Raw genomic sequence first — 24,167 nt, forward strand, 5'->3', positions numbered from 1 at the left:
AATATTGCACTCTGCCCCCCAACATCACATCGCATGCTTGAATTAGGCTCACCTGTAGCTCCGGAATCTTGATATTGGCCTTGGTGGCCACCAGAACGTCCCTTGCCGTATTGTCCTTTTCCTTTACGGGAAGGATAGAAGTTGGCGCGGGTGGAGTAGCCAGAGTCGTATTGACCACCACGTTGCTGCGAGGCACCCCTCTGGGACTGTTGTTGAGATCCACGGCCGAACGATCGTCCCCGTTGTCGTCCGGCCTTGGTGAAAACCGGACGCATGGCCCGGCGCAAGGACGCCTGTGCTTTATCGATTCCGCTGAAGGCGGACACAAACTTAGTCAGCTCCTTTAAGAAGGGCTGCCCAAACAGAAGGCCCTGCGCTTCTGGACCGGCCTCAGAGGTTGCTAATTCTGCCAATTTTGGATCCAGTTTAAGGAGAATGGATCGACGTCGTTCTGCTGAAATGGCACAATTAACATTTCCAAACATGCATACGGCCCTCTGGGCCCACTCTATGAGTTCATCCGGATTAACAGTCGCCAAGGCTTCCTTGGCCTTGAAACCCAGGTCTAGGATCTTGGATAGGGGACCTAACATGTCCATTAATTTATCCTGGCAAGACCGCCAGGAGCGGTCCAGGCCCTTCTTCGGATCCTTAGAGTACTTTGTAAGGTAGGTAACCATCATAGGGTCCACCTCCGGAGTCTCAGCAATATGGTCCGCAAGGTCCGGCCTCGGACACTCAGAGCGAAGCCTAGCTCGGACTGGTGCCTCAAAGGGTTGGCGGACATGCGCCTCCAGGTAGGCCGCCACTGCAGGAGCAGGCAACCATGAAGTCGAATTCGGATGAATAATGTCCTCCGGTTAGAAATTCAGAAGGGGGGGACGCTCAGGAGCGTCAACAAAGTGCTCCTTGCGAAGGCGCTTCTTAGGAGGGGAAGTGTCGTGACCTGAGGAGGCCTGAGCATGATCTGAATCCTCCAAGTATTGTGACGCAGAAGTTTTCGACTTTTCTGAAGCCAAAACCTTCGCCAACCGTTGAAAGTCTGATTTATGAGGGTTGTGAGGTGACTTCGCAGACTTCTGGGAAGGCGGTAACCAGCCCTGCTGAATAGCATACTCATTCAAGTGACGTTTGAGGGTATTAATAGCCCTAACCAGAGCCTTATTCACCGAAAGTTGAACACCTTTATCTAATTCCTCCTCTAGGTTGTATTCCATGGAGTCATCCTCCTCTTCGTCATAAAAGCAGTCATCATCTGCGTCATAGTAATCAGCCATCGCACCAGAGTGCAGAAATTCAATGCCCACAAGATGACTGACTAATTATGGAGTATCAAGGATACAAATAAGGGGGAGTGACAACCCCAAGCAGGCTTACAGAGAAAGGTAAGGACCAAACTCAATGTAACAAAATTCGAATGTGGAGGGAGATAAGCCTGTCAAACTCACTCTAGGCAGAGCCTATGCACAGAAATAACTACCACAGCACTTTCCCGTGCTCCGGCGTCGACGGGGTCGAAAGTTCAGGGCTGTGGGCGTGAGCGCTGGTGAGAAGCGTTCCTTCACTCGACCGGCGTGAGGCGAACAGCCTGAAACCGGAAACAAGCAGTGCGCATGCGCGACGCTGCTGCCTCTGAAACACCGGTTCGAGAGCGCTCGTGCTCTCCCAAGAAGCCGACGACCCCTGCTCCCACTCCACCAAGCAACCGGGCACAAGAAAGCGGCCAGGCGCAGGGAGGTGAACACACGCTCCCAGGAAGACACGCCGCAACGGACGCACAAAAGAACGGCACCGAAGCCGAGAAAGGGTACACAAGCGCTGCGCACAGAATAACACAAGCAGCGAAATATAAGGCCAGTGTACACAACAAGTCAATAACAACAATACCAGCAAATGTAATGCAAGAAAGGTAAAGAGACTTAACTGGCTGCGGAGCAGCAAAGAAAGAGGAAGAAGGACTAGTATTTGGACCTTATATAGTGTTTCCTCTAGGGTCATTCCCAAGTGTTCATGGGATTTGTAGTTTTGTTTTTGATTGGCTGCTGAGCATTTCATTAAAGAAATGAGAAAGCATAATCGGAGCCTCCTGTCCTGACATAGAATTTGATCACTCCTGCTGTCTGCCTTCTTTGGAGGTTCCGCACTGGCTGGTGCTCCCGATACATCACTTCCTTTTTTTAATCGAGAGCACCTTCAGAGTACAGTTTCCTTATGCTGTACAAGTTCATTCGTTCATTTGGGGACTACTTCAACAAAACAAACCTGGTCATTTTGAAGCTTCAGAATGATGATCCTGACATAGTGACACCCCCTTGCCCATTAACTAAAATGCCTCCCTTTACCACACAGTCTGGAAACTATCCCACTTGCAGGGTGGTCAGAAGAGCGGCAATGGAAGAATTGGCTCAAAGCCCCTGACAATAAAGGTGATTTTTGCCACGCTACATCTTGTGACTTCTCGTATTGTGTAGGTTATTAGCATAATTCAGGGCCGTTTCTACCATTAGGCAAGACTAGGCGGCCGCCTAGGGCGGCAAAAGGGGGGATTTTTTTTCTTAATTTGAACCTACGAAAGTAAAGCTAAGCGGCCGCCTAGTCTTGTCTAATGGTAGAAACGGCCCTGGGAATAACCGAAAGCAAAACCCAGCGTGCGCGGTCAGGAGACTGAAATCACACGGTTTGGCACATAAAGCGACTGAAGGCATTTGAAAATAACTGCATTGGTATCCAAAGAAAAGTAATGTGTCGATCAGTTAAAGGTGCCCGTGGAGATGACAAACACATTTAAGAGCGCATGAGAACAACACACGTTCGCAAAAAATGCACATGATTTTGAATTACCTACGAAACCCACCAGGACAAGTGTACCTATCACAAATAACGCTGCAAAAACAGGTTATATGGGGAAGAAAACAGGGTTTACCAAAAACTAGACAGCGCAGGGATTCTCTGTACAAAACCCAACTCACGGACTACCAAAAACACACTCTGGCACAGAGAACTGCGGGCGTACACACAAGCGGACTGGGGAACTGTGTGTGTACCACAGACACCAGATAATAGGAAGCACAAAAGACCCAACAAAACAGCATGCATTAAACACACATCAGCAAATAAATAAAACCGGGCAGAAGAAATTGTGTACGTAACACAAACACACAGAACTAAAAAACACAACAGAACAAGGGCAACTGTGGGTACATCACAGACAGAAAAACTCACGTAAGCAGCCGGGGACAGAGAAGTGCGTGTATAACACAAACATCAGCAAAAATCAAAAACCCGATCAGGGGGGACTATGTCTACTATTATGAGCTAACAAAAAACAGCAGAACGTTGGGAATTGTGCTCGTTACAACGAACAGGACATGCCATGCACACAGTCGAAGGTGTGTGTGTGTGTATAAACATGCGGCAACAACACTGTAGCTACACAGAGAGGATGACCTCTCTAAAGCCATAAAGGGAAAGAGAGGGGTTACGGGTAGAGTACAACCTCCCGAGTTAAATTAATTAACAGTATGAGTATCCCACTGCTCGTCCTGCAACAATTCACTGCAGAGTTTAATGAGGAGAGAGGACCCAGGAGAGGAGAGGAGGTGATAAGACTGGGCAGTTCAGAGAGGAGAGTGTTACATCCTTATCTATTCTTATGTTATGTTCCTTTAATTTTCACAAAAATTGACGTAACACAAGCTTCTTCCACTACCTGTATTATTTTTAAACTGCTTGAAGATTTCTTTTCCTCTTCTGGCTCCAACAATTTACTTGCACAGAATGCCAGTCAAATTCCTCCAGCAACATCGACTTTTAAAGTATAACAGCATTTAAGTTCACTTGAAAACTTAATAGAGAAAGTAATGCAGAGTCACGATTACTCACAGCCATTGAAAAGATCAGGTTCACATTGTTGGCAGGTATTCGCAGCAGATTGATGAAAACAGGTTCAAAAGTTCATGGAAATTGATTAAGTTCCTTTTCTTTCAGCAAGATGCTTTCGTTGAGCCGTTTTTCTTATCAATTATATATATATATTTTTTTTTAAAGCTTCAACTTTTTTTTAAAATACCTTGGGGGTCAATTCAGGTGGGTTCTCCCTCGTCGCCACTTTTACAAAGTGGAAACACACAAATGAAGAAGTTCTTTCATAAGTTTATTAGTAGTAAAACCCCGAAGGTTCTGCTCCAGTAACAGTTCTTCCTAGACTCACACAGCTTAACTGTACATTCTAACATGTCAGCATTGCTAACATTCTAAGAAAAATTAAAGGAACATAACATAAGAATAGATAAGGATGTAACAGAGAGGTGCAGAAGAGGACCAAAGGGAGAGAGAGGGGAGGTATGCAGAGGAACAACGTTCAGAAGGAGACGCAAGAGGTAAAGAGAAAGACCCGCGGGAGGAGAGGCGCATGAGGACTGGTACAATAGGGAGGAGTAATAAGGATTGGCACTGAGAATTGGTACTCACCAAGGGTCTCTCAGGACTGATACAGACCAATTGAGACTGTGTTGAGTTAGGGGTACAGAGGGCAGGTACTGACCAAGTGACCCTGAAGACTGTGTTCACTAAGGGGTACTAAGGGCAGGTACCTACCGAGGGAGCATTGACGACTGTGTTAACTGAGGGGTACTGAAGAGAGGTACTGACAGTGAGCTTTGACAACTGTTTTCATCGAGGGTTACTGAGGACAGGTACTGGCCGATTGAGCACGGAAGACTGTGTTCACTGTGGGGTACTGTAGACAGGTACTGACCAAGTAAGCCCCGATGTGTGTGTTCACTGATGGGTCCTGAGGGCAGGTACTGGGTGAGTGAGCAATGCAAAGTACTATTTTTGTTGTTTCTGGTTTTGAAAACGAGGTGCACTTGATGCCTCTGTAGTATTTAAACACAAGGCTCTATTGAGCATCCATGTACATAGTTCTGTGAGTGTATTTCTACCATAAAGGTCTGGCCTGGGCCTTTCATTGAGGTCGTTTGCAGGACTGACTGTTGTGATCCTGTTTCCTGATAGTAGTTGAGAGTAACATGGAAGAGTTCAGCAGTAGAGGGTGTGCCTCTCTAGCCTGGATGGCAGGGGGAGAGAGTGATCGTGGTAAAAGGGAGGGGGCGGCATTTTTCAATTCTTGCCTAGGACGGCAAAACACCTAGAAACGGCCCTGGCATAATTTTAGGCTTTCAGGCCGTTTCACGGAGCAATGCTGTGCTCAGCATATTACCCAATTAACTTTCGGCAGACATTTTTTTATTGTTTGTCCTTAGATGTCACAGCGATACAGTAAACTGCCTCATCACAAATAGCTGCAAACAAATTTCTCTAATAAAGACATTGTAGCCATCTATGTAATTTCAATATGGAAGTCAGGCGAATGCATGTCATCCTCACTCTCTGCTCATTGGAATCACCTTCAGCTCTTCATTGAAATGAATGGTGTCTGATTCCACCAGCCAATCACAATAGAGTCACCTTCCTGCCAGGGTATCAAGGTTGGCCACGAACCTTAGGACGGAACGCTGGGCGTGTGCTCAGGATGGCCGAGGCCGTCCGAACGCCCCCGATTCCCCAGCGCTGCGCAAATTGCGTGCCTGCGCTGGAGAATTAATTAGTAGGCGGAGTTCGGACAGCCCCCGGCCGTCCTGCGCACACACCCAGCGTGGGCGGAGTTCGGACGGCCCCTAGCAGTCTTGCGCACACGCCCAGCGTGAGGTAGGACGACCGGGGGCGTCATGAGCACCCAAAGGGTTACGCCCCCTAATTCAATCCCCGCACCGCGGCGAAATTCGCACTGCAGGGAAGGAGTTTTAAGAATAACAGTCCACAACCTGTTACTACTAGCATCAAATTTAATTTAAACTATCATCGGAACGGTACACTTGTGCCGCTTTAAATCATCCGTCACAGTAAATGCCCAGTAATGTTGCAAGCACATGGAGACTGACAGCAGGTACATTGCTTTAAGGAGTTGTATTTCAGTTCATAGCATATTCCTATCATGTTGCTTGGAAAGCTCTCCGCAACTTCTGCTTTCATTGCTATTTGTGATGTAAATGTCAATAAAGCTCCAGACCCCTTCCTATTTTTGCCTGGAACTATCCATCTTGAGCTAAGCAGACTGGCAGCCTGGGTTTCATTTATCTACTTTTAGGAGTATATCCTATAATAATGAGGGTCTCCAGAGACAGTTTAGAATGATTTACAGCAGTGTTTGGGACAAAAGGTTGCTGAATTTCATTGCTGGACAGGACTGACGGTTTACTGCTTTAAAATATCCTAACCCATCAGGGGAGGAAACAGGGCTATATTAAACAGCGCCTCCTCTCTGCTTGTACGCCGAGGGATTACCCCATCACAGTAAAGCTATGCAAGCATTAAACAAGCATTTGCAATGCAAGAGTTCTTGCATTTGGAGAGTTTGCGCTATTGGCATTGAAAATGACAATGCCTTTTATTTATGTGTTTCGGAAACCTGCAAGCGGTGCATGAACATGCACTTTGTACTTACGTCATTGCTGGGGAACAAGGCTGGCAGTAATTGCGCCTCTTTTACTGCCAGCCTTGCTTCTTGTAAGCAAGGACTATAAGCACAAACTGCATGTTTACGCACCACTTGCAGGTTTTCAAAATGCATTACCACAGTACCAATAGCTCAAACTCTTGCAAATGTGAGACCTATTGCATTGCAAATGCCTGTTTTTAAAATTTTTGTTTTAGATTTAATGAGAACCCCACAGCTTCCCAAACAGTGACGTTTTAGCAAAAACCATGACAAGACAAGATTTGCCAATGCTTGTTTTAAATGGAGCCTTAACTGGGCACAGGAATCTGGACGGCATGGCGGGAGGGGAGTGGTATTGAAACTTTGTATGTACTTACTAAGTGATCTGCGATGTGGCCTACGTCACCAGCTATCCCCTTAGTCTGATAAACAATGGTGTTTCCTGGACTGGAATCAGATTGCCCTATAGCTTTTTTTATTTTTGTATTTTGGATGTAGTCCTGTAAATACTTTTTATAAGTGCACCCTGTGATTCTGGCCAAATCACCTACTATCCCATGCCTATAAAAAAAAAGTTAAACTGAACTTGTGTAGTTTAACTGATACTCGGGCAAACCCGTCCAAAGCCTTTGAGCCGAGTTCGTGCTATATTAATCTGCAAAAATAAATGTGTCTGTTTCTATTTCCAGTTCATACCAGAGTGGGAGTTTAAAGAATATGGACGTACTCGCAGTGTGGTCCGAATGATTGGAACAGTTCTTCCTTTTCATCTGTGCCCTCGACCTCGTTTTCAGGTAAGATAACTGTAGGCATGTAATAATTTTCGCAGGGCTGGGATTTTATATTGCACTTGGTAGCTCACATTATTTTACAGACATACGGTTTTGCAAATCCTTTAGAATGCGAAGAAAGTCACTGTGAAGGCTTTGTCACAAATTAAGTGATCTTAGTTAACAGTTGGAAATGGGGCCGACATCACTGCACTAAGCAGAGAGCGAAGAATTTTAAGAAGTCATTTTTAGGTTTTGCCTGGCGAAAAGATGCGCTCTGCGCATCTTTTTCGCGCAGGCGAAAACCTAATGAGTACTGTAGTGGAGTTTGGAACGGCCCCCGTCATTTATTGGCTAGCTCCATAAATGGAGCCTAGCCATTGGACGACGGGCCTGTCTGTCAATGCCGGACCAGATTCGGGGGCGTTCCCGCGATTTTTTGGCTTTTGGCGACGTCACGCGACGTCAGCCAAAAGCCGGGAACGCCCCCGAATCTGTTCCGGCATTGCCGGCACCCGCCTTCCTGCTCCGGCCGTCTTCTGCGTCTCTCCTCCCCCTTTCCCGCCCCCTCCCGCTTGTTTCCTGATGCTGGCCTCCCCCTTTCGCCGTCGCCGTGAGAGGGAGGGGGCCTGAGCTCAGGGCTGGCACTTTCGCCCTTACAATGTGTATGCCCCTCCTTTGGGGGCCGTGCGGGACTTGGCGGGGCGTGCAAACACAGGGGCAGGGGATGGCCGGTACAGGCCACCAAGGGCGGCTCATTAGCAGCAGTTTTGAGTGTCCCGGGGAGACGCTGATCGTTCGCTTCCGGCGCTGGCCTCCGAGCCAGCCGCATCTTCCATCAGCGGCGTGGGCAAAGCTGCAGTCGCGGCGATTGTAGGCTTGTGTGATCTCCGGCGGGCACTTTCAGGGGGAGAGAGACCAAACGACCCAGCATCAGTGCTGCGGGTCCGGGTACAGCAGCGGGACCAGACTGGTGATTGCTGAGTGGGCCTGAAAGCTGCGCTACCCCTCACTCGCTTGCAATATCATCGCTCCCCCCCAATGTGTATGCCCCTCCTTTGGGGGCCGTGCGGGACTTGGCGGGGCGTGCAAACACAGGGGCAGGGGATGGCCGGTACAGGCCACCAAGGGCGGCTCATTAGCAGCAGTTTTGAGTGTCCCGGGGGAGACGCTGATCGTTCGCTTCCGGCGCTGGCCTCCGAGCCAGCCGCATCTTCCATCAGCGGCGTGGGCAAAGCTGCAGTCGGGGCGATTGTAGGCTTGTGTGAGCTCCGGCGGGCACTTTCAGGGGGAGAGAGACCAAACGACCCAGCATCAGTGCTGCGGGTCCGGGTACAGCAGCGGGACCAGACTGGTGATTGCTGAGTGGGCCTGAAAGCTGCGCTACCCCCCACTCGCTTGCAATATCATCGCTCCCCCTCCCCCCAATCAGCTTGCGAGGGGCGGGGTGCAATATGCGGGGGAAGGGAGGGAAAGTCCAGCCTTGCTGCTCCGAATCCCCTGGTGAGGAGGGTACGTGTGAGTTGGGTGGCATAATCCTGCATTTCCCCCCCCCCACCCACCCCCATTAGCTCGCGAGGGGTGCAATATGCTGGGGAAGAGGGAGAGAGTCGAGTCTTGCTGCTCTGCATTCCCGGGTGAGGTAGGAACATGTGGGTGTCCTATTTTCTTCAATTACCACTTCCCCACACGGTGGACCATGGTCATTCCGGTGTGGTGGAGTGCACAGGTCCGGGGTGATGCTGCATGCCCTACAGCGAAAATCGGACGGTCCCTTTAGGGGTCAGGCGCACGTTGCGTGGGCACGGCATCCTTTGCCCCTGCTGTGGAGGGCTGTGTCCCAGGGGGGAGGAGGGTTGCGTGCGGGGTCGTTTTCAGTTGCGGAGACACAGGCTGTCCAGGTCCGCGAGGGAAGCTAACACAGCAGTGAGAGCTGCAGACTTTGGAACTTGGGTTCCGTGTTCAAGCCCCAGTCTCCGTTCAACATCCTGAGTACTGGTTTAAAAACAAAATAATAATAATAATAATAATTTAGGGCTCTATGCTGTGTCGTGGGTTCTGCTTGTGGGGGTCTCCTGTACGGCCCCAGTTATGCAGCTCAATGGTTTAATGCGCCATCTGCGCTTAACATGCGGCTCAAGGGTTCAGATCCTGAATTGTCGAATAAGACACCTGTAAACGGCGGGAAACCATGCAACAGCGCGACGTGGAAAGAATGCCGACTTTGGTGCTGGAAGCCAGAGTTCGAGCCTTAGGGTCGCGCCCACAGGCTGATAAATGAGGCAAATCACTTAATCCCCTCGTGCCTGAATGTGTAAGCAACCGGTGCTCATGTAAAACGCTCCAAGACCTTAGGGTCGAGAAGTTCTCTGCAAGATGCAGCTGAAAATGGGCGCTGATCGGAATTGAAGTGTTTAGATGTTGTCGTGAAAATGCTGTCCTCTTGAAAGTGCAGCTAACTACCCAGAAATAAACATAAATAACTGGTTATGTTGTAATATGGTTCTTTGTTGCCATCTCCTGGTTCTGGTTAAATTTACAAACCTCTCTGCCTTCGCACTTGTAGTTTAACCCCTTGATGTGAATATTGGGTCATATAACAGTTACCCGATATGCTTTATCGGTCTGTGTTCGTGTATAATATATATTTGTGTGTGTGTGTATATGTATGGGTGTGTGTGTGTGTGTATCATAGCATGTGTGGCAGTAGGTAAACTTTTTTGCATGCTCCCCATCTAGTATTTGGCTCGAAATGTTGCAACTTATTTTTCTTTAAAGAAGTCTTTGGGGTCACAGGATCTCTGTGACGACTCCTCTAGGAATGTACACGGACGTGTATCGAGGTTGCTCCCAGTCACAACGAGAATGACTTTTTCCGTTATGTCAGTAGAGCCTGTTACCTTCCTTCCCATCGCAGAGGAAACTTTTCAACGCCACTTCATTTTTTTATGATGCCCACTCAACTCCTAAAGTTAATTGTCGTCCAGCAATCGAGCCACTCTGTCCTTCAGGCAGTGCGCTCCCCTGACTAGCTTTAGAGAATGTGGACGCGCATAAGGTAATGAAACGGTCACCCGTCAGAAGATGCCCGCAGTGCCATTCCAAATACCCCCTGGGCCGAGCTCCCCGCCGTTCGTAACTTGTGCCTCTTTCTGGAGCACAACAAGAACTGGTGCTATTCTGTGGGAATTGAAGAAATTGATGTACATAAACAGCACTCATTTCCCTTCTTCTCCCACTCCTCTCCCTGTGAGCACCATGAATACCATAAACTATTGACCGTATCACTCTGCCAGTAAGAGCCCATACCTATATGCATATGCACAGCCATTCTAGGCACCATGGCCTTTTTACCCATTGGAATCCCCGGCTTCCCTCCTGCGCGTATCTTACACCCCCTCTCTCATGCATAGACCATGAAACCCTCTCCCTCTGCGCGACCCTGCTGCGAAAGGCAACCCTCCTGCTTGACCCACACAAAACCCCCCATTCCCTCTTGAGGAGGCATCCTTCGCCTTAGCTGACATAGCCCTCCCCAGCTGCACCTGACTGCCCCCGCTCTCTCATGTACGGGTCATAAGATCTCTCTCTCTCTCTCTCTCTATGTGACTCTGTCCCCGTGTCCACCCTGGCTCCCCCTCCCTTCTCCTCACATGAGCAGGCCGTAAACCTTCTTCTTCTGCAAGACCCTGTCCTTGAGAACCACGACCGCGCCTGACCAACACCTCCTTTCCTTCCATGAATGCCCCTCTGTTGACCAGCCTTCCCTCCGCGCTCGATTGTCCACGCGGCATGAATACCACTCCTTTGATGACCCCTTCCCCCGAGTCCGGCTGACCACACATGTCCGAGGCCATCGCCTAAGCCAGGAGATACCATTTACTGCCCTTATTGTATGAAGTCACTCCTCTTCAAAGGACCCACTATTGATCCTGGCCACCCCACCCCCTGGCTATGATTAGGCGCGCACATCCTAAACTGTTGATGAAACACTCAGCTGCGTGATTGCCCTCCCCTCTTATCAGCAGGTCAAGGGTCCCTATTGTGAACACATGTGGGGTAGGATTGACACGAGGATTATAGGGATGTCTTTTCCTTTGCGTCACACTGTCCTGATTGTACTCTCAAGTGTTTTGTAAGGTATAAAAGCCAGAGTCTCAGCTCACTTGTTAGAGCACCTCCTGAAAGACACTGTGTTTCGTGTCCGAAATGACTGGCTCTCCTCATGAGAATTAAACTCTGTTCTTGATTCCTGCTTCCAGCGCCCGTCTCTTTATTTGGTAACTATTCAACATGGGAACTAAGAGGCGGTTTGCGCCAGCAGCCTGGGCATCGATAGCAATGCGGGCTCATTTTCTACAATTGGCGTCCCAACGCGGGGTCCATCAGTGACATAAGGTTCGGTAAGAAAGATCCAGACGAAGAAGCGAACATCTAAAATGATCGGAGTATACCTGCCTTGAGAGGGCCCTAGCCCGGCTGCCGATCAAAAGAACTTCGCCAATTCTGAACGGACCTCTCTTGAGTGACCTATTGTCCTGACTGGAATCCCACAGGAATGCTACATGGAGTAAGAGAACGATCGGGCGCTGGAGGAGGAAGTCGAAGAACCGTCCGTATGGTCCGGTCCGGGTAAGATTAAGTAGGGTGTTTTTACGCCTGATTGGTAGGGTGGTTCTATCCACCTGATTGATTGATTGATTGTATTGGAATCGGTATTTGTATACTGATATTGTTGGTATTGGTTCATTTAGCTTTGAAGGCTACTTGACATATTGGTTCTCTTCTGGAGAACGAGACATTCTCTGTTTACAAACAGCGACGAATAGGAACGTCGTCCCTCTTTGCAGATAGAGAAGGGTAGGTAATGCAGACTTTTGTCCCCGTTGTAATCCGTCATGCCTACTTTTCTCCCCACTGATTGTTTTGAAGTCGATTAATAATCGATTGTTGCTCTTTGAGATCTTCCCTGTCTACAAACTGAGGCAAGTAGAAATATTCTGTCTTCCTTTTTGGATAGCGAAGGGCAGGTAATGCAGACATTTGTCCCCGTTGTAATCCGTCATGCCTGTTTTTCTCCCCACTGATTGGTTGGTTGCCCGGACATTGTTGTTCCAGGAATTGTTTCGTTTGAGGTATTTTCTATTTGCAAACAACGTGGAATAGAAATATTCTGTCTAGTCTTTGCAAGTAGTAAAGGGTAGGTTATGCCCCTTTGTGAATTCGTCAGTCCTACCCACTCCCCACTGTTTGGTTATTTGGGGGGTAGCTCGCATGGTCCGCCCAGGAGACTACCCTTATGGAGGACATATGCTCCCCGCTCATGGGCCATTTAGTGGAAGTAGACCATCTGGTCCGTCCAGGAGGCTACCCTAGTAAGTGGAAGTACATCGCTCGGTCTGTCCAGGATGATACCCTAATGAAGGAATATATGTTCCCCTTTTGATCGATAATCTAGTTCCACCCCGGACCATTTATTGGAGGGAACTCGTCTGGTCCGTCCAGAAGTACCCCCTAGTGAAAAGGACACATAAAAATATGAAGTGATCACCGTTCCCTACTAACAGAAAGCTTTAGCTCGAAACACGCTAAGGAAGAGAAAGAAAAATAAAAGGAGATCAGGCTAAGTCAGTAACCCCCTGATGAGCTTTTGACTTCACTAAAAATAAGAAACATTAGAAATAGTTCGTAATAAGAAATATAAAATGGCGAAAGGTTTGACAGCAAAGACAACCACGAGGTAGCTAGGTTTCACTGCCTATTCCTGCTCCTAACATGTCTGCCTCATTGCCCACCACGCCCAAATAACAGTCACACGAAATAGAAACAAATTCAATAGGTACCTACCCCCATTCCGGAAGCTCCCGAGGTGCAACAGGTCCGCGGTTACGCCCATCCGGAAGGCGAGGCCTCGAGGCACGAGGGGCTCGCCCGGCCGCGGTCAGTAGGAGATGATGTTGGGCAGGCGGTCCAAAGAATGACAAGGACCTCTCCATCTCTTCTCTTCTGCCGCCCTGCAGGCCACGGGGAGAGAGGGGGCTGTCTTGCCTCGGCCACCGACCACCCCTCTCTCTCACCCGATCCGGCTTTCGTCGAAGGCCGAAACCAAAGCAAGGATGACGGCATTTCTTTGAGCTATAATGGCCGCAACTACACCCAACGCCTGACAGTTGCAAGTAGTCCCGCCACATGCCATCGCCTGCATAGTTACAGGTAGTCCCGCCACATGTCCACCCCTGGAGAGTTGGAGGTAGTCCCGCCACCTGTCGAAAAGGAAGGGGGGGGGGCTGTCTTGCCTCAGCCACCGACCACCCCCCCCATCTTCAATAGCCGGCACGGCCAATATCGAAACGGCGGAGCCGAAGATCGGCGAGGGGTCGCTGGAAGGGGGAGGTGACGCAAACGAGCCTCCCCCACCTCCCTCCAGGTGGAGGCTTCCAGCGACACCCCAACGCTCTTACTTAAAGAGGGTCCACATCGAAAAGCGGTCTTTTGTCCGGGGCGGGCACATGCCCCATACGTCTCTCCTCGACCTTGAAGATTCTATAAGAGCCGGGGGGCTCCCGACCCCTCTGCATGGGTGCCCCCGTCCCCTCTCATTGGGATCCGCGACATCGACACGCTCCTGCCGGCGCCAGCCTCAGTTTGGAAATGGCTAAAACACAGCCAAAGTACAGACTTGTTCAGTTCCGGTGGAACACCAGAATGACCCGGTAGGAAACTTGTTGTTGCCCTCCCCACTCTTTGACTGATGGTCCATTTGTTAGACTGTTAGCACATTGCGAAAAACATTTTGAACTGCCAACAGAAGGTTCTGGTCGAACCATGAGTCATCGGAGACATTCTGACTATGCCGGTACCTGCCTGACCTCGCCCAAAATGGCGCCGATACACGAAAACGGAACTTTCGAACTCCCTGTTCGCCCGGATTGCTCGAATATTGGTGCTCTGAGATATGTATGCATTTTTGGACAATGAAAGTCGATAAGATGGATAGTGATTATGTGCTTAGAGAAGAAAGCAATACAGATATTGATCATGTGTTTTGAAAATGAACTGATTTAGGGTGGGTACTGATTGAGAATGGGAACAATGAATTGGTGTAATTTAGACAGTGAACGAGCATCTGGATAATGAATTAATTTATTTTTGACTGAATACTCGACATGCATCATGCTTGCTCTGTGGTAAAGTTCGATACGATTTTATTGCACTGCCGCACTTTATGCAATGAACTGCCATCAACTTCTTTCTTCCTATGTACAGTTCCAATCTGCTCCGTGGCTGGTCCACGGGATTGTAGGCCTGTATTTGTACCTCGACACTTTTTATTAAAAGTATTTTGAAAAAGAAAGCATGGTTGTAGCAGTTGCATTAATGAGTTTTGGATGTCTTACTACTGTGAGCGAAGAATAAGTATGATGAAAAATGTAGATCAAAAGGATCAGGTATTTAGCAGCTTCATTATGTATCACAGGCAGCCAGAAAAGTGTTTTAGACACCCTTAAAACGACACCACAGAAATGCCACCTGACCGTCACCCTCGCACCCGACAAAGAGGGTTACGACCGAGTAACTCATGTAGATACGCAGATCGTCAATGATTATCTATCTGACATTACTGGTCCCTCTGGGCTTAAACGCCGAGATGGTAAAGAAATGCAGTACGTGGAGATAGGTCGAGTATGTGGTAGGTAAAAACATTTACGGACTACTGCATGCTGATGTACTTTGAATGCTGCCCCCCACCCCTTCTTTTCCCTCCCTTCTGCAGGTCACGTCAGAACGTCGGCTGAAATATGGGAGAGCGATGGTCGAACCACCGACGAAAAAGGGAAGGAGGGAATATGTGCATAGTCCTCATAACGATAAGTTCCTAAAAAGACGTAGATTTGACATGACTGTATCTCCCCAGAACATAGTGACTGGGAGGATGGACTGACATAGAGACTTGACAGGTACTGAATGACGAAAAATTGACTAGAAATGACGCGTTAAATAATGTAACTGGACGTTTGACTAGGTAGGGAAAGGACAAAGAAAAATATACGGGTAAGGGTTACCACGGCACCACCCGTCTGGGAATTAGAAATGTTGCTGATGTTCAAAAATGTACTGCTTCCCCCTTCTCATACTCTTATAGATCTAGCCAAGCTGTCCGACTGTTCTCCCGATCAATACTTGCCGTTGCCTCAGCCCGGAGTGCTTCCCACCAAAAGAAGGAACTGAAAAATGATTTAAGATCCAACAGTGGGTAAATAGCGCAACCCGGTCAATTTCTGAGCGACTGATCGAGGTGTAAGTATTGGCAATTGAGAACACTCACAGAGATAAAGGGCGAGAAAGAAAAGGAGGAAAGGGTAAAAAGAGCTAAGCACATAGATAAATAGGATAGTAAAGATACGTAGGATATAATATGGATTTTGTTGGCCACCTGTTGTTTCCTGTCCTGTCGTGAATGTCTTATATATGTGTAATGCATGTGCCGTCTTCCCTGTCTGAGTTTGTGTGTGTGTAATGTACGGATTTATGTCTTCCCTCTGTCTGTATTTGCGTGTTACCTGACCTTTGCTGTTCTGTGTTGTGAGCGCACTAAATGACCTATTTTCGTACACGTCTCTCTCTCTCTCTCTCTCTCACCACCCCCTTATCTCTCTCTCTCTCTCTCTCTCTCTCTCTCTACATGTCATACGTGTACCGAATGGCTCGTTTAGATTGCGGACGACTCTCACTCTCTATGAGAGTCTCCCTATTTTTTCTCTCCCTCTTTTTGGTAAAATTGTGCCCCACCGGCACCAGTCTGATTTGATACTTATTGAACGCGAAGGTGTTCAGCGAAATTGACCGAAATAAAAATGATTGCAACTCGCCATATTACTACCTCTCCTTTCTGCAAAATTATGAACTTGAATTGGCTGAGAAGGAAAGGACAGGTAAGACGACTAAGGTCCCCCAAACCTGGCCATTTATAGGGGAACTGTATGTCAATGGCACCTTATTTTTCTGTTCATCAGAGACGAACGCCAACGTCTAGATTGACCCCCAATGCCCAGATTGCCCCACCCCTTTGCACCCAAGCGCGAGCGCCCGAAGTATCCCCTCCCCATTTGATAGGCCCCAGCTGCTGTCCCGGATATAAACATGATGACCACGAGTAGCTGTTGACCCTCGAGAAAACCTTGTTTTGCCTGACTCTCGATGATGGCACCCCCCCCGCCCTGTTTGAAAAGGTTAGCCAGTCCTGAAGGGAAATGCTCCGTAATATTGAATATGATGTAATGCACAGTTGATGGGAATCTCATTTATCCTCACTTGAGTTATAAATAGGACGTTGAATAGACCTGCCATAAACTCAGTAGGAATGCTGACACATGCACTGCTTGGTAATGGACCTCTGACTGTGACCAGTGAGCGTATCTCCCAAATGCGTAGAATTGAGGGAGGAATTCACATGCGTAGATATCTTCTTCTGCCATTTCTCTAAAACCTTGTCTTGTACCTATTCAAAGATTCACGATCACCGAAGGAGATGGGTCAGATGTGACGTACAGCCTGACTGCAGATCTTGGGACACGTATGACCTCGACCAAAGGTGGAGCTGCAGAGCAACAAGATACGGGACGAGACCGCAATTTCAACGTGGGAAAATGAAAAATGACGGGCCGCCTTGAAGCCCTCCGTCTGCTAACCCACGTGTGCCTGGAGTCTCCGTCCCCCTTCTTTGGGCCCGATTGATGGGCCTGCCTGCTTGTTATCCTTTGCTCCCTTGGTCCCTTTTGTGCGTCCCAGGAACTCTGACCCAACTCCGCTCTCTCTCTCCTATCGACTATTTGAACCACACTCACCCTCTTTTCCACGTGACTTTTTGCCTAAAGGAAGAACTGCATTCATATGGGAATAGGGTGTTGCCACGGAAAATATAGGTGCCGAGCATAAGGCGCCGCCAAACGGATTGTTTAGGGAACAGGACTGTGGTCTAACAGCAGAGGACTGACCGCACCCTGCAACGCGTAAGGATAGAACAGAGCTGGACCTATAGCTCCACCGCCGGTGCTCAACAGCGCCAACGAAAGTACACGGACTAGAGCCTACCAGTGATGGCTCACTGATAAAAAGACACTGTGACGAAGAAATCTTGTGTATTGACCTGAATTCCGCTCTCAACTACTTGGTCGAAACTGTTCATTGGTCACATTTTTAAGTTAGAAAGATTTATGCTATGTAGTGCGTTTAATTGTCAGGAACACAACAAAATGCAATTTCCTATGTGCTGCATTCTGCCCATCACCTCAACTGTCTATGATTGTACGCCAAATGTTAGTATCGACAAAATGCTAATTCATCAACGATGCCTGTCCCCCTGTAACCCCATCAATCACAAAAAAAATGACTGCCGTAATGTAAAAAGGGGCGATTGTGGGAATTGAAGAAATTGATGTACATAAACAGCACTCATTTCCCTTCTTCTCCCACTCCTCTCCCTGTGAGCACCATGAATACCATAAACTATTGACCGTATCACTCTGCCAGTAAGAGCCCATACCTATATGCATATGCACAGCCATTCTAGGCACCATGGCCTTTTTACCCATTGGAATCCCCGGCTTCCCTCCTGCGCGTATCTTACACCCCCTCTCTCATGCATAGACCATGAAACCCTCTCCCTCTGCGCGACCCTGCTGCGAAAGGCAACCCTCCTGCTTGACCCACACAAAACCCCCCATTCCCTCTTGAGGAGGCATCCTTCGCCTTAGCTGACATAGCCCTCCCCAGCTGCACCTGACTGCCCCCGCTCTCTCATGTACGGGTCATAAGATCTCTCTCTCTCTCTCTCTCTCTCTCTCTATGTGACTCTGTCCCTGTGTCCACCCTGGCTCCCCCTCCCTTCTCCTCACATGAGCAGGCCGTAAACCTTCTTCTTCTGCAAGACCCTGTCCTTGAGAACCACGACCGCGCCTGACCAACACCTCCTTTCCTTCCATGAATGCCCCTCTGTTGACCAGCCTTCCCTCCGCGCTCGATTGTCCACGCGGCATGAATACCACTCCTTTGATGACCCCTTCCCCCGAGTCCGGCTGACCACACATGTCCGAGGCCATCGCCTAAGCCAGGAGATACCATTTACTGCCCTTATTGTATGAAGTCACTCCTCTTCAAAGGACCCACTATTGATCCTGGCCACCCCACCCCCTGGCTATGATTAGGCGCGCACATCCTAAACTGTTGATGAAACACTCAGCTGCGTGATTGCCCTCCCCTCTTATCAGCAGGTCAAGGGTCCCTATTGTGAACACATGTGGGGTAGGATTGACACGAGGATTATAGGGATGTCTTTTCCTTTGCGTCACACTGTCCTGATTGTACTCTCAAGTGTTTTGTAAGGTATAAAAGCCAGAGTCTCAGCTCACTTGTTAGAGCACCTCCTGAAAGACACTGTGTTTCGTGTCCGAAATGACTGGCTCTCCTCATGAGAATTAAACTCTGTTCTTGATTCCTGCTTCCAGCGCCCGTCTCTTTATTTGGTAACTATTCAACATGGGAACTAAGAGGCGGTTTGCGCCAGCAGCCTGGGCATCGATAGCAATGCGGGCTCATTTTCTACAATTCTTGCTCTGCTTTCAGAAGCAAGCAAACTGCATCGGAGACTAGACAAAATGGGGACCCACTGTAGAATGTACAAATCCTCGTCGGCAATGTCAGATATTTTTTGTAAGGTGGACAAGCTTGGCGCCGAGAGAGAATCTGGTGATTCACCTGGCCTTCAGGCCCACCAACCCAGACCAGAGATAATCAGCTCTGACATTTCAGAGTCAGGAGGAAGAACCAGGACGGTTCATCCATCTCAGTCGAGCCCGGACCTCGTCTGAAAAGCACCACACTTTCAGCCGCTACGTCCACATCCAGGTTGCACAATAATGTGCCTCCTGGGAATGGATTTGTGCATTTCCATAGCGCGCCACGATCGCCTCCACATGTGCCTGCTTTGGAACTGTTAGCCATTCATCTAGCCTTTAACCCCTTTCTTCAATAGATTTGAGGCAAAGTAGTTCTTGTGTGTCCAGAAAACATGACTGCCATCTTCTACCTACAAAGGCAACTAGGCACACATTCCTCTCAGCTGTCGTTTCTAGCTCAAAATCTGGCGCTGGGACATCCACCTCCAGTACATCTCCAACCAAAGAGGCTTGTGGGAGTGGATAGCGACTTTGCAGACCTGCTCGGCAGTATGCAGCAACAAGCTCACAAATAGCAACTCCATCCACAAGTCCTCTACCCTTACTTTCAGAGATTTGGCACCCTAAGCATAGACCTTTTCACCACAAACGAAAATACAAAATCCCCAACCTTCACCGCCCGGTTTCCAACACCCACAGTCCATGGGCAGTGCTCTGTGGATGATCTGGTCAGGAATATTTGTGTACAATTTTTTTCTCCTCTCCCAGTGATGCCTTCTGTGGTCAGGAAGCTGAGGCAAACATCCCTCACACACATCCTGGTGGCTCCAATGTGGGGCAGACAACACTTCAGGAAATGTCCATTACCTCTCACAATAAGCTTACCAACAGGCTGAATCTTCACACTAAAAAAACACGGCAAAGCCAGACACCCAGACCCCAAGCAGCTCAACTTGTGATTTGGCTCATCTGGTCCTACAGTTTGGTCCTACAGTTTTGTTATCTTGATGTACCTCAAGAATACATGGACAAACTTAGAGAAGTTCCTAGGCCCGCTACACACACCTGTTATACTGCGAATTGGCAGTGTTTAGTCCACTGTTGTACTCCAAACCACATAAACCCTCTTATGCCTACGGTTTAAGGCATTCTTTTACCATGTACATTGTGTAGCTGTGTGTGTGGGAAGCTTTGTGTGGCTGTGTGTGTGGGGGGGCTGTGTGGGTGTGTGTGTGGGGGGGCTCTGTGTGGGTGTGTGTGTGGGGGGGCTCTGTGTGTGTTTGTGTGTGGGGGGGCTCTGTGTGTGTTTGTGTGTGTCATTTGCGAGAGATAAAGCTAGTGGCATTGTAAATGGCAATGCCATTTATTTATGTTAAAAAAACATAAATAAAAATAATGTCAAGAGCAATGCCAATAGCTCTAACTTTAACAAAGGCAAAACCATTGCATTGTAAATGCTTGTTATGCATGTTGTGTGTGTATGTTTATTTAAAAAATGAATGCTATTCAGTGCATTTACAATGTATTCAAATAAGCTATGGTTCGCTGCTTAAAAGTGGTGTCCACTAAAAGATACAGAAATGCACAAATTAAGCATTGCGTTGTTTTATGTGTTGTGAAAACCGGTTTCGCTTAATGATCAAAGAAATTTGCATAACTTCGTTATTCTTTATATTCTTTACATCCTGTCTAATGTGTTTCCTTCGTGTTCAATAATAGAGTGTAGCCGGGCAAAGTGCAGCTGACTGTGAAACTCTCAACTCCATGGTTCCATCTCTGGCTGATGTTGCTTGGCTAATGAATAATGGCAGAGACTCTTGTACAAAGTTCAGGTAATCCAAATTTCTTGTACGTTTCGATTATAAATCAAATCCAGGTCCGATTGCTCTGGTGAGAAACAGCGATTTTTTTGTGCATGCGCAATGTTCCGTTTTTTTGTTAAGCACATTTGTGTTAAACATTTTTATCTACTTAGATTCAGAGACTGAAATGACTTGCCCCGTCACCCTTTAGTGTTTTGTGATATTTTACTAGAGTGCTAGTACAAACAAGATTCAAGACAGTTCAGACTGTAGTCTGTCGCAGAAACGGATGCACATCACTGGTGTTCAAATGAAAGTAAGCTTTAATGAATGTGTCTTTGCTTACAAATAGAGTTATTTCTTGGTGTAAAATGGAACAATTCCACTATTTGCTTACATTTCCTCTATCCTTAACCTCGTCAAAGGACACTAATAAAACATAATTAAAAATTTGCAAACATTCGTGACAAGAATTTTCAATTCTATTAAGGACACGGAGGCGAGAATTATGCTTTCTCGATTTCTTTACTACAAACAGCAGCCAATAGGAACACAGTAAAGAAACGAAAAACTACAAATCCCATGAGCACTTAGGCAACCATAGAGAGCATATCCCTATATAAAGAACCATAGAGGGCAAGACTTCCTCTTTCTTTGGCCAGTAAAATAAATAAGTCAATGAAAAGTCAATTCATGTGGAACCGAAGAACAGCCTGGAGGAAACATCCGTAGGCAACAGGAGAACGACCATCAGGCGACATTCCAAGAAAAACCAAGGAGCAGGAGACTGGAGCAGGCAGAACTCCACAGGTCCAGAATCCGCAAGACCGGAACCAAGGCAGGAGAAAACTGAAGGATCTCACTTCTGGTCAGAACCTGAAAGAAATACAGAGCCGTAATACACCATCCCAGTTCCATAAGGTAAAATACAAAGGGGTAGGGAAATAGTGCAAGAAAAACATGTCACAATGCCATAGCAATGAGAAAAGACATGATAATGCAGTAAACTACATTTGGGTGGGATAATCCTCGCCTCCGTGTCCTTAATAGAATTGAAAATTCTTTTCACGAATGTTTGCAAATTTTTAATTCTATGGCAGGACAGGAGGCTCAGATTACGCTTGTTCAAAGCTGATCCACCTCAACAGAAGCAATATCACAATGGGTTTGAAATAATACGTTTTAAACACAGTATCGGAAGACCAATCAGCGGCCTTCTTAATGTCCGTCAAACTCACACCAACAGTAAAAGCCTTAGAGGCCATGGCACCCCGAGCGGAATGAGCTCCGAAAATGAAGATATCAATTCCAGCCTCAGACATAAGCCAACGTACCCAACGGGCCAGGGTAGCCGGCGCCACAGGCCTAAAAGGCTTCTGCAAAGCAATCAGCAACTGCCCAGACAAATCTTGTCGAAAAGGAGCAGTACTTACCTCATAATCCTTTATGCACTGGACCACACATAACTGTGGGTTGTGAGGAAAAGCCGGGTATGTCACAGAAGACATGTTACTTTTGGTGCGCCGGGAAACTGTAAAAGTGACCCCGTCCGGAGAAAACGAACGCCCCGCGAGGTCCAACGCACGCACATCTGAAATGCATTTACAAGACACCAAACAAAGTAGCATCGTCAACTTCGCTGAAAGTTGCTTACGAGACAAGGAAGAGTTGGGAGGCCAAGCCTCCAGAAAACGTAAGACAATGGAGACATCCCAAAGAGCCACATACTTTGGACAAGGCGGTTTAACCAGCCGAATGCCACGAAGCAATTTAGAAATCAAGGGATGCTCCCCAATAGGTTTCCCGTCAACAAAATCGTGGCCCGCAGAAACAGCGGAGCGAAAGGAATTGACAGTCCTATAAGCAGAACCAGAAGACGCTATGGAGGCAAGAAAATTAACTACTAAAGTAACATCCGCTGAAGCGGGAGCCAAATTTCGTTCAGAACACCAACCACACCATCGCCGCCAAGCTGATGCGTAACGCTTGTGCGTTTTGGGGGCCCAAGCCTCATCGATAAATCTTGTAGCGTCTCCAGATAAGCCAGGGACTTTCCAGCGTTCCCCGAAAGGCGCCACGCAACCAGCCGGAGCTGACCTGACAGAACCAGAGGATGTGGGTGGAGCAGAGGATCCAACAATAAGTTCCACTTCTGTGGAAGCAGGAGCGGCGTCGAGCAACTCATCTCCAGAAGATCCGGAAACCATGCCTGAGCCCTCCAAAGAGGAGCTATCCGAATGACCTCCAACTGGAAGTGCTTTGTTCGCGCCAATACTCGCGGAATCATCGCGAATGGGGGAAACGCATAGCAAAGATGAGGGGGCCAAGTCTGGAGAAAGGCATCTGTGGCCAGAGCCTCCGGATCCGGACGCCACCTGTAAAACCTGGGCAACTGGGCATTGAGGCGAGAGGCGAAAAGATCGATCCAAGGCCGACCCCAGAGGTGAGACAGGTTCCGAAATACACGGGGATGAAGCCGCCAATCGCTGAAATCCAGCAGATGGCGAGAGTTCCAATCGGCCACCTGATTCTGGCGACCCGGGAGATACTCTGCAATAAGAGTGATCTTCCTCTGAAGGCAGAAGTGCCAGAAGCCCTTTGCAATCTCGGCCAAGAGCTTCGACCTCGTTCCTCCTAGTTTGTTCACATACCTCACCGCAGAGATGTTGTCCATGCGGAGCAGTATGCAACAGCTGGTGGCCTGAGGAGCAAGGCTGCGGATCGCAAACGATCCCGCCAGGAGCTCCAGACAATTGATGTGAAGACTTAGTTCGTCTTGCGACCAACGGCCGCCCGTCGTCACAGGCCCGCACCGGGCTCCCTAGCCCCAAAGACTCGCATCCGATTCCAGCACCACATCCGGAGTCGAGCCGAACAGGGCTTTCCCGTTCCAAGCCTCCATGTGGTTGAGCCACCACATCATTTCCGACTTTGCGTCTGGTGACAGAGGAACAAGATCGGAATAACGAAGACCCTTCTGCAAATGCCTGATCTTGAGACGTTGCAAGGCCCGATAATGCAAGGGACCCGGAAAGATCGCTTGAATGGATGAAGCCAACAGACCGACAATCCGAGCGATCAATCGTAAGGATACACTCTGTTTGGACAACAGTAACGTCAACTCCCTCTTGATAGACCTGACTTTCTGGGAGGGCAAGAGCAGTTGGCAAGAGACTGAGTCGACTGGGAAACCCAGGAACTCGATCGACTGAGAGGGAAGTAAAAGAGATTTTTGAGGATTCACTAGAAAACCTAGAGACTGCAACAGTTCGACCGTCCATGCCAAATGGGTCTGCAGTTGTACAGGGCACTGAGCCATCAATAAAATGTCGTCCAGATACACGATCAGACGCACCCCACGTGCCCTCAGCGATTCCATGACTGGTCTCAGGAGCTTCGTGAAGCACCACGGAGCGGACGA

At 48.3% G+C, this 24,167-nt stretch overlaps 1 protein-coding gene across 1 annotated transcript in view; it reads left to right on the top strand.

Moving 5' to 3' along the window:
- MTFR2 (mitochondrial fission regulator 2) overlaps window positions 1-24,167 on the top strand; it is a 147,736-nt gene that overhangs the window by 42,725 nt on the left and 80,844 nt on the right. Inside the window, exons 3-4 of the mRNA XM_086927415.1 lie at window positions 7,189-7,293; window positions 20,664-20,776. Coding sequence (XP_086783541.1) covers window positions 7,189-7,293; window positions 20,664-20,776 — 218 coding nt within the window. The remainder of the gene's footprint in view (window positions 1-7,188; window positions 7,294-20,663; window positions 20,777-24,167) is intronic.

The sequence above is a fragment of the Lissotriton vulgaris genome, chromosome 6, assembly GCF_964263255.1.
Source record: "Lissotriton vulgaris chromosome 6, aLisVul1.2, whole genome shotgun sequence".
NCBI lineage: Eukaryota > Metazoa > Chordata > Amphibia > Caudata > Salamandridae > Lissotriton > Lissotriton vulgaris.